Genomic DNA, 11,067 nt, shown 5'->3' on the forward strand with positions numbered 1-11,067 from the left:
GGGGTGGGTGTGTAGGTGAGTGTGGGTGAGTGTGGGTAAGTGCGGGCGAGTGTAGGTGGGTGTGTAGGTGAGTGTGGGAGTGGGAAGGCAGCAGTAGTAGCCACGTGGTGTTGAGGAGCCAGCACCACCAACAATTGCCCCAAGCTCTGCAGTCCTCTTTGTATGAAGGCGTCATCAGCTAATTAACGAGCGCTGCCACGTGGGAGAAAACCGGTGCGCGCGTGCGATGTGTGGAAACACTCGATCCCGTGCAGATGGAACAGATGGCGAGTAGTCCACACTCTGCTGTACCGCCATCTGCTGGCATAGCCAAGGGCTACGTCTCCTCCACACCACGCCCACGGGAAGGGAGTGAGTTGGGCGATGTGGGTGCGTGTTGACCCCCCCACCCCCAGGTGTTGGGGCCGGCCTGCTCCCAGCTGGACGCATTCGAGTCGACGGTGCGTGCGCCCGTCTGTGCGTGCGTGCGCGGCGAGAGCGCCCTGGTGTTCACCTACGGCGTCACCAGCTCGGGGAAGACGCACACGCTCATGGGTACTTCGTCGCTTGTCACACTGCACTGCGTGCGTAAATTGTCACACCGCGCCGCGTGCATCAATCGTCACACCGCGCTCCCTCCCGCGTGCGCGTGCGTCTCTCTCAGAGGTCGCAAACGGGTTTTGATTCCTTACCCGTACCCGGCCGCACCAGGGTCGCAAATGGGTACCTGTACCCGTACCCGGCCGGGTACGGGTTCCCGTTCCCTACCCGTACCCTACCCGAAATGAGTGACAAACGGTTACTCACCAGTGACTCACGGCCTACCCGTACCCATACCCGGCCGCACCAGGGTCGCAAACGGCTACCCGTACCCGTACCCGTACCCGGCCGGGTACGGGTTAACCGGGTATCGGGTAGGGTACGGGTATCGGGTACCCGGTTGCGACCTCTGGCCTCTCTCCAGGCACGGCGCGAGAGCCGGGCCTCCTTCCGCGCGCCCTGGGCCTCCTCTTCGGCCTGCTGGGCGACCGCCAGTACCGGCGCTGGGACCTGCGGCCGCTGCGGCACGGCGAGGTGCAGCGGCTGGAGCCCGGCGAGGTGGAGGCCGAGCGGCGGATCCGAGCGCAGCTGCTCGCCGCCGAGGAGGTGACGACCGCGACGACGGGCGACGGACGACAAGGTTGCATTCATGGCTGCTTGTGAACGTGTTTTACTGCGCCGCTGCCGCTACTCTGCGTGTCTGTCCATGAGGAGGTGGCCAAGACGGACGATGACGTTGGACGATCAGGGGGGGGGGGCAGCTGATCTTGTCACGCTACCCGTCACCGTTCACCCTTCCCGTCACCGTTCACGCTACCTGTTACCGTTCACCCTTCCCATTACCATTCACCCTTCCTGTTATTGTTCCCGTGAACTCCGCTTTGCTCATTCTCCGACCGTGGTCCCTCCGGTGCTCGCCGAGCCGCGTCGGCTTCCGGTTGCCGAACGAATTCGTTGTAAGGTCGTGCCCGTTGCTCGCAACAAATTGCTTGCTGCGGATGAACTACACAAAAGCTTTGGCTGAGCTCGTCAAGGAGCATAAATCATCATCACACCAACTCCGGTTATCCTCGCAGCAGCGGCAGCGGTGACTTTTGGCCCTGCCGTCGAACAAAGACTGTGGTATATTACTCTTAGGTTTTTCGGTAAAGTCATGTAAAAAAAAAAAAAAATTGTTTTTCATTATTATTTATATTATTCATTTATTTATTTCTTTGTTTTTACCTACGTGACTTTACCGAAAAACCTAAGAGTATGAATCCTTGCAGTCACGAAAGCTTCAAATCTAGAATTAAAGACAGTGGTCACCGCTGCATTGCGCTGCGCTTTCAGACGCGTTTCTGCGGCCGCCTGGAATGCTCTTCTTTTCCGATATCAGGAAGCCGCTGGAGCTGTGCGCTTCGCGGTTCAGTTCCCGGAAAGAGTGCCCTGAGGTTTTTGTCGTGTTTAGTGTTTTTGTCCTTCCCCTGCACCTTCGATTTGCTGCACGGTTGGCTACGTTCGGTGCCAAATAAGTTCAACATACATACATAGGCAGCTGTTTGTGAACGGGTTTTACTCTGTCGCTGTTTTCGCCACTCGCTGCTGTTTCCGCCGCTGCTATTGCCGCCGCTGCTATTGCTGCCACCGCTATTGCCGCCACCGCTTTGCCGCCGTTGCTATCCGTGAGAGATGTCTGTGGCCTCGTTTCCAGGACGGCGCTCCTGCGCGAGGCATGAGGAGGTCACGGAGCGCTCCCTGTCTCGCGCTGCTCCACGACGGTGCGCCTCTTCCATTCACGATCGTCATCATTGTTGTTGTTTTTGTTCCGTCGTGAATTTCGGGGCCGTGCGGGGAACAGAGCTCTCGCCCGGGAGCGCCCGGACGAGTGGCCGTTTGCCGCCTCCCTGGGCCTAGCCAACCCGGGCGGCATAAGAATGAACGCAGGATTCCCCCTCGCCCCACGCGGGTTTTTTCGTCCGTCGTACGATTTCGCGAGCGCCGTCTACACGGCTATTGCACAAAACCATGTTCTGCCCCACATTCGCACGAACCGATTTGGCGCGGGGTTGGCTTGCGTACGGCGTGGACGAGGTCCAACATGCATACGTACAACATTCGCCGCGTTATGTGGCTTTAATTCGCCCGCCGTGCGGATTGCGCGGTCGGACACGGGACAACATGGCGTGTACCGCACTGTGTGTACCGTACTGTGTGTACAGTAGATCTGCACTGTACTGTGTACTGTACGGTGTGTACCACACTGCACACTGTATGTACCGTACAGTGTGTACTGCGCCGTACTGCATGTACCCTACTGTATGCACTACTTGGCAGGCGGCTGTCTCCTCGTGCGGTGCATTGTGGGTCGGGTGCGCTCCACGCTACGCGAGTTCACTTTACGTGAGCCCACCTCCCCCCTTTTTTTTTGGAACGCATCTTTGACTAGTACTACTACTACCGCGTCGACCGGTGGTTCTTCACTCATTTTCAGAGGGGTGGGGAATGGGGGTGAGGGCGCACATCATTGGTGAGAGGGCTGCCACACCATTTGAAACCATTGGGGGGGGTTTGACAGCAGCACGATGATGATGGGGTGTTATCACTCGTTGTGTATTGTCCGGGGAGGGGGGGGGGGCACAAGACCACCACCAGTGGCCCCGCAGTGGCCTTGTGGTGAAGGACGCTGCCGCAGGGCGAGGAGGGGGGGGGAGGAACCTGCAAATTGGCCTCCCCCTCCTCTCACCGCCTGATGTAAGTATTCTCTCTCCTTTCCGTGCTCCCTTGCAGGCGACTTCACCGCATCGCCCATCCTCCCCATACTGGAGTCGACGAGCCTCTCGCAGCACCTGGGAGAGGAGATGGGACCACAGCCGGACAGAGAGACGGAGCCACAGCCGGACAGAGAGATGGATGGGCAGCCGGAAGGGAACCAGCTGTTCTCGGTGTGGGTGTCCTTTGTGGAGATTTACAACGAGTCCATGCGGGATCTGCTGGTGCAGGAAGAGGCGGGCCCCGCCAGCCAGCCCTACCGCGGCACCACCCTCCGCCTCGGAGAGGACTCCAACGGTCACCCCTACCTAAAAGGTTATCCGGGGCGGTGGGGTCGCGGTGGGGTCGTGGTGGGGTCGTGGTGGGGTCGCGGTGGGGTCGCGGTGGGGTCGCGGTGGGGTCGCGGTGGGGGGTCAACGGTTTTATCTACGTGGGCCTTTTTGCCAGGATGATACCGGCGAAGAGGCTCCATAGACACAACCGCGTGGCGTTGCGGTGCTGTGTGTCTGTGTGCATGTGTCTGTGTGCGTGTGTGCGTGTCTGAGCGTGTGTCTGCGTGCATATATCTGCGTGCATGTGTCTGCGCGCGCGTGTGTGTGTGCGTGTGTGCGTGTGTCTGCGTGCATGTGTCTGTGTGCGTGTGTAGACGTGCGCTGGGTGGGAGTGAGCACTGCTGGTCAGGCCCTCTGCTTGCTGGCGCGAGGGCGCAGGCAGCAGAGCGTGGCTCAGACGCGGCTCAACCAAGCCTCGAGCCGCAGGTGGGGCACCCCCCTCCCCCCCCTCACTTGTATCGTCGGGGCTTGGGTGGTGAGGGCGGTGACGGTGGTGAGGGTGGTGAGGGTGGTGACGGCGGTGACGGCGGTGAGGGCGGTGAGGGCGGTGAGGGCGGTGACGGCGATGAGGGTGATGAGGGTGATGAGGGTGATGAAGGTGATGAGGGCGGTGAGGGTGAGACTTGACCGAGTGAGTTTGCCAGCGAGCGGTCTCATCGACTTGAACCTCTGCTACCCCGCCTCCCCCCCCCCGGGTTCTCAGCCACAGCATCTTCACCGTGCGGCTGCTACGCATCCAGGACGAGGGAGGGAGCAGCCTGGTGTCGAGCAGCGAGTAAGCGCACATACACACACGCACTGGGCCAACACACACATACGCACTGGGCCAACACACACACGCACTGCGCCTATGCACACGGGGCCTATGCATACACAACAACAACAATAACCGCCATTTGCCACTAACTGGCGGTGACATCACCATGGCGCTTGTACCAGGCTATGTGCACGTTAAGGCCACGTGCAGTGTCAAATGCTCGCTGACAGGAGGTCTCACGGGACAGGCCCAGCAGGTGCCGTGGGTTGACCGACTGAGACGACTGGCAGATGCACCACCATCCGTACTCCCTACTGTGCCAGGCTAGGTGCAGGAGGTCTCGGGACAGACCCAGTAGGTGCCGTAGGTCGACTGACTGAGATGACCGGTAGATGCACCACCATCCGTACTCCCTACTGTGCCAGGCTAGGTGCAGGAGGTCTCGGGACAGACCCAGTAGGTGCCGTGGGTTGACCGACTGAGACGACCGGCAGATGCACCACCACCTGTGCACCCCTACCGTGCCAACTCGCTGTGCTTTAGCCCCACCCGGCCCTCCGCTCGTTGTCGCGTGTCCATGTTGAGTGGCTGTGTCCCCGCGCCTCGTGCGGCTCCTCCTGCGCCCCCGTGGGCAGGCTCACCCTGTGCGACCTCGCCGGCTCGGAGCGCTCCAACAAGACGCAGGCCACGGGCCAGAGGCTCAAGGAGGCCAACAACATCAACGGCTCCCTGCTGACGCTGGGCCGCTGCCTGCAGGCCCTGAGGGCCAACCAGGAGGCCAGGTAGGCCAGGCGGCGGGCCTGCGGCAGCCTTCTTTGTGACCTCTGCGGTGACCCCTGCGGCGTTGCCGTGGTGGTAACCTCCCGCCGCTCGTCCGTCGGTGCCCGCTCTGTCAGGGGTGGGGGGGGAGGGGGGGCATTGCGGTGGCGAGAAGAAGCTGCATTGTTAATGAATAAAAAAAGACATTACATTTTGATGTACAGGTGCTTCAAAAAAATGTTGACACTTACGTGGGACTATCGTTTTGAATGGAAAAAAACCTGATAATAAATACACTATAACATGGTAACAAAAGTATGTTCACAGCTTCAAAAAAATCAAGGAGTCTCCACGTGTTCACCATCATTGTCAGCGCGTGCCTGGAATCTTCTCCAGGTGGTCTCCAGAGGCCGGAGGCACATTTCTCGTGGTAAATTCTCGGAAGTGTTAACATTTTTTTGAAGCACCCTGTATTTATTTTACTTGGTGGGGGTTGCGAGGGACAAGGGGGGGGGGGTAGTTGACCGTTGGGCCCCCTCTATCGCTTCTACGCCGTCCAGGAAGCGCCGATCTCACCCAGCGCCCGGGCTCCTGCGTGTGGCAGGGCGGGCGACGGTGGTGGCGGGTGGCGGCGGTGGTGGCGGTGGTGGTGGTGGCGGTGGTGGTGCCCCCAAGGCGTCGGTCCCCTTCCGGGAGAGCCGCCTGACGCGCCTATTCCAGTCGGCGCTGCTGGGCGGGGCGCGTGTCCTCATGGTGGCGTGCGTCAACCCCTGCGCCTCCACGCTGCACGAGACGGCGCACACCCTCGCCTTCGCAGCCCTTGCCCAGCAGGTGAGCTGCGCGCTGCTCCCACCCGACCCCCCCCCCCCCCCACCACCTCGAATCGCCGAGCGGATCGACGATTGAAGGTCGAGTCCGCTTCTGAGCTGCAACTGGTTGCACCAAACTGTTCCCTGCAACCAGTTATACCAAACTGCCCTCTGCAACCGGTTGCACCAAACTGTTCCCTGCAACCGGTTGCACCAAACTGCCCTCTGCAACCGGTTGTACTAAACTGTTCCCTGCAACCAGTTATACCAAACTGCCCTCTGCAACCGGTTGCACCAAACTGTTCCCTGCAACCGGTTGCACCAAACTGCTCCCTACAACCGGTTGCACCAAACTGCTCTCTGCAACCAGTTGCGCCAAGCCTGAGGCCTAACCCCGGGGGAATCTGTGTGTGAAACCAACGTGCACTCACCCAACCAACGCCCCGTGACCCCCCCACCCCCCATTGATACCCCACGGTGGTGAGATGTTAAGCAGTCCTTAAAAGAGCCGCATGCAGCGCTGAGATGTTAACTACCTCGCCTGGTATGCTGGAGGTCGTGGCTTCCATCCGGACTCTGACGCCTGCTATATACTTGGAGTTTCCGTGTCTCTCTCCCCGTGGTCATGTGGAATTTTCTTCGGGTTACTCCGGTTTTCCCATTCACATTTAGAATCAACATCGCGCGTGACCCCGTGACCCCCTCCATTGATACCCATGACTCGGTGACCCGCGTCCACTCCAGGTGGTGAGCGTTGCGAGCCAGGAAGCCATCAGCGTGAGGGTCAGGGGGTCGGTGCGGGGAGACTCAGCGGGAGCAGCAGCAGCAGCAGCAGGAGGAGGAGGTCTCCCCAGCAACAGCGGTGACGACAATGAGGAGGAGGAGGATGAGGAGGTTGACTTGTCGTCGGACGATGAGATCGATGTTGAGGTCTGTATGCGGCCTGTGCGGTACTAATTCTGCCCGCGAGTTGCGTGTATGTGTGGATAAACTTATTTCGCACCGTACATGCGGGGGGAAGGACGACAAACTAAAACATAAAAAGCAGTTCCAAAGAAATTAGCTTTCAATCTAAATTTAAAAGTGCATAGCTGCAGTGGCTTCCTAATATCCCGAAGGAAGAGCGTTCCAGACGGCCGTGGGAGCACATCTGAAAGCGCGCGATGCGGTGGCCACCGTCTTTGTTTGATGGCCGAGTCAAAAGCTGCCGCTGCGAGGATGACCGGAGTTCGCGTGATGATGGTTTATGCTCCTTGACGAGATCGGCAACGTATCGTGGTTCATTTGTGGCAAGAACTTTGTGTGTAATTAGTGCGACCTCATAATGCCCTGATGACGCTCGGCTCTGACCCTCGGCTCTGACCCCCGCAGGCCCTGGTGGGGCTGGTGTCGCGACTCCGCGGACGCGTGGTGGCGGAGAGCGCGGCTCGCGATCGCGCCGAGCGGCAGGCACGAGAGGAGGTTGCGCGAGACGCCATGACGCACCTGCGGCAGGTGGAGGCGCTGTGGAGGTGGGCGACTTTCGCCAGTTGGCCGATTGACACCTTCGGGCGCAGAGGACCGCAGAGCTTGGGCGAATGTTGGTAGCGCCGGCTCGTCGCCCACCACCGTGTGGCTGCTGCTGCTGCCTTTTTGCTCTTCGACTGTGGTTCCTCCTTCTGGTGCCTCCGAGTCGCCCCCTTCTCTCTCTCTCTCTCTACGAGAGCGAGGAGCGGACACCCCGGTGCCGGTGGAGTGCCGCCGCAGCCCTCTGAAATCTCCAACTCAATCTCGAGGAGGGCGGTGGGGGGCGGAGGCAGGGGGGAGGCCCCTTTGTCGGCCCTGTGTTGGTCCTGCCCAGGCCCTGCCCAAGTTCAGGCCCTCCCCAAGTTTAGGCCCTGCCAAAGTTTAGGCCCTGCCCAGGGGCAGGCCCAGCCCTGCCCAGGCCCTGCCCAGGCTGTGCCTAGGCCATACCTAGGCCCGGCCTAAATCCTCACCGGCGGTGGCCATGTTGCCCCCCCCCCCAACCCCCTACCCCACACCGCAGCCAGCGGCTGGAGGCCGAGCGGCAGGCGTGTGAGGAGCGCTGGGAGGAGCGCCTGCGGCTCTACACGGACGCCATGCGGCGGTTTGCGTGCCGGAGTGCAGCGACGGCGCTGGCGCCGCCCGACGCCGGCTACTCCGACGGTGATTTTTACTTTTTTATTTTTCAACACTCAGCGCTGTGGAGGCAGCAGCGAAGAGGGTTGGTGGATCACCGCGCACAGATGGGGTTGTGAAACTCCCTCTCTATCCCGTGGGTGGGCGTCAAGGAGGAGCCGTACCCCTGGTTCTGCCAGGAGAGGGGCGGTACTCGGAAAAAATGTGGACTCCACCTGTTCCGTCTGTACGGGGATAGAACGTTGCCCCCTTGCACACACGCATGAGTTTTCTCCGGGCACTCCGGTTTCCTCCCACATGTAAATGCTTCATAACGGACTTGGCCAGACATATTAATGTATGTATCTAATATATATGTTTCTTAACAAATATATATAGGACAGCAGAGCTTGGAAAATTAGTAGTGGCTCCAGCTCGCCACCTGGCTACTACCTTTCCCCTCATCCGTGGTTTCTCCTCCTGGTGTCTCTCCTCAAGGGCAGGGTCGAGCGAATATCGTGCGGCGTGTTGAAAGTGTTCATGTCGTCATTATCATCGTCGTCGTTGTGATATTGCGCTGCTGTGGACAGGGAGAGAGGAGCAGTACAGCGGCGTGGAGCCAGAGAGCCTGGAGGAGGCCCGGAAGGTGAGGACATCCTTGCTGCACGCACACGCACACAGAGACTTGCCACACTCGGCAAGTCTCTGTGAGACCGGATCCTCAGGATCTCTGGATATCTGGAGATTTTGGGATTTTAAGATTTCAGAATGTCTAGAAGCTCGGGATCTCAAGATCTCAAGATCTCAGGATGTCTAGGATCTTGGTATCTCTAGGATCACCAAGATCTTGGGCCATAAGCAGTGGGCTGTGATTGGCGGGCTGTGATTGGCGGGCTGTGTTTGGTGGGCTGTGATTGGTGGGCTGTGACTGGTAGGCCTCGAGCAGTGGGCTGTGATTGGTGGGCTGTGATTGGTGGGCTGTGATTGGTGGGCTGTGATTGGTGGGCTGTGATTGGTGGGCTGTGATTGGTGGGCTGTGATTGGTGGGCTGTGATTGGTGGGCTGTGATTGGTGGGCTGTGATTGGTGGGCTGTGATTGGTGGGCTGTGATTGGTGGGCTGCGAGCGGCGAGCTGTGATTGGTGGGCCCGCTCCTGATGGGCCCGCGAACCTGGCCACTCGCTGACGCATGCGACGGCCTGCAGGTGATCGTGCAACTGCGGCGTGAGAACGCGCGGCTGGCAGGCCTCCTGCAGGGAGGGACCGGGCACCCGCTGGGCCCCGTTGCGGTCCCTCCTCCTCCGTCGTCGTCGTCCTCGTCGTCGTCCCTGCCACTGCCGCGCTGGGTCGGTGGGGGAGCCGGCCCCCTACTGGGCCCCATCCACGAGCTTCTGTGCCCCTCGCAGGAGGAGGGGGAGGAGCGGCAGGAGGAGGGGGGGGTCCCCACGGGCCGTGCCCACGGGGGCCCTCGGGATGGTGACGCTCCATCTGAGGCCGTCGCCTCGCAAACTCGTCGCCTCACAAACAAGCGAGCAGCCGGACTGTTGCTGACGGGACGCCGCCGAATGTGGAGTCCGGTTCCCCCATCCCCCTTCCCGGACGTTCGTGAGGGGTCTGGGCTGTGACGGCACTTTTTAAAAATAGGTTATAGGGGTGGTGGGGTCGGGTAAGGTTCGATGGAGTTTGATATTTTGAACGGTTTTTTTAACGAGATGTTACCGCCAAGTATTCGCGTGGTTGAATTAAAGTTTGATTTCTGTGTTTTTTAAACCGTCTCCTTCAAAGACGCGCGCGCGTGTGTGTTTGTGTGTACGTGCGCATGTTCTGGCGGGTTGTCAAAAGTAACCAATGTCAAAATAAAAAGTTCGGAATCTTGAACGCCCATCCTAAATCTGCGTCGTTTTTATTAAAATCTAACGCCGTGCTACGGATTTACCATGAGGCCCAATTCCATTTTATATGAGCAAATCACTTAATTCGATCATTGGCCATTGGCGAATCGCTCTTCTGGTACGAGCCCTGATTGGTCAAGCGAAATTGGCCACTGGCTGACCGCTGTTCTGGGACGATCCCTGATTGGTCAGTTGGAATTAGCCACTGGCTGATCGCCGTTTTGCGACGATCCCTGATTGGTCAGGCAGAATTTGCAATTGGCTGGTCACTTTCCTGGGACGATCCCCGATTGGTCCGTCGGAACGGCGATTGATGATCAATGAGCGTTGGATTGGCTGGTGGGAATTCGAACGTATTCAGGCGACAGTTTGTTGCTGACGGTTGAGAGAAGGTTCAAGAAACGAGGGACAGGATATGAACCAATTGCCCAAGCTCTGCCGCCTTTATATATTAAGATAGTCGGTCAATTAATGAGCGTTTATACGTGTGGGAAAAAAACCCACGGGTGCGTGCGAGGGGGGAAACGCTCTATCCCGTATAGACGGAACAGGTGGAGTCCACGCTGTTTCTGTGCCGCCTTCTCCTGGCAGAGCCAGGTCGACGGCTCCTCAACACCCACCCACTGAGTGTGGAACAGATGGAGATTAGTCCACACACTTTGCTGTGCCGCCTGCTACCTGGCAGAGCCACGGGGTGAAAGGGAGTGAGATGGAACAGATGGAGATTAGTCCACACACTTTGCTGTGCCGCCTACCTGACAGAGCCAGGTTTACGGCTCCTAGACACCCACCCACGGGTGGAAGGGAGGGAGTTTCATACAACAACAACATCATCTCTGTGTGTGCGGTGATCCAGCAACCCTCGCTGCTGCTGCTGCCCCCACAGTGCTGGATCGCAGACAGCCACGTGCATATAGTCACCACCGCCACCACCTTTCCACCACCACCACCACCTCCACCACCACCTCCACCACCACCTCCACCACCACCTCACATTTATTTGAACCCATGCTCCCAGGTTGATCCAAGCTGCTGTTGATAGCACGTGGTCCGGTTGCCAGGGCCCGTGGTCCGGTTGCCAGGGCCCGTGGTCCGGTTGCCAGGGCACGTGGTCCGGTTGCCAGGGCGTGT

At 59.3% G+C, this 11,067-nt stretch overlaps 1 protein-coding gene across 1 annotated transcript; it reads left to right on the plus strand.

Moving 5' to 3' along the window:
• Positions 1 to 383: 383 nt before the first annotated feature.
• Positions 384 to 9,814, plus strand: LOC144739918 (kinesin-like protein KIF20A; the record flags this gene model as incomplete). The annotated part of the gene is made up of 13 exons (XM_078622796.1): positions 384 to 534; positions 944 to 1,125; positions 2,213 to 2,279; positions 3,289 to 3,585; positions 3,917 to 4,028; positions 4,306 to 4,377; positions 4,995 to 5,142; positions 5,758 to 5,949; positions 6,672 to 6,857; positions 7,299 to 7,438; positions 7,954 to 8,093; positions 8,636 to 8,691; positions 9,250 to 9,814. Coding segments are annotated over 13 exons (2,163 nt in total), but the record flags the coding sequence as incomplete, so codon positions are not given.
• Positions 9,815 to 11,067: the final 1,253 nt, after the last annotated feature.

This window comes from Lampetra planeri, unplaced genomic scaffold (genome assembly GCF_965212315.1).
Source record: "Lampetra planeri unplaced genomic scaffold, kcLamPlan1.2.h2 scaffold_179, whole genome shotgun sequence".
NCBI lineage: Eukaryota > Metazoa > Chordata > Hyperoartia > Petromyzontiformes > Petromyzontidae > Lampetra > Lampetra planeri.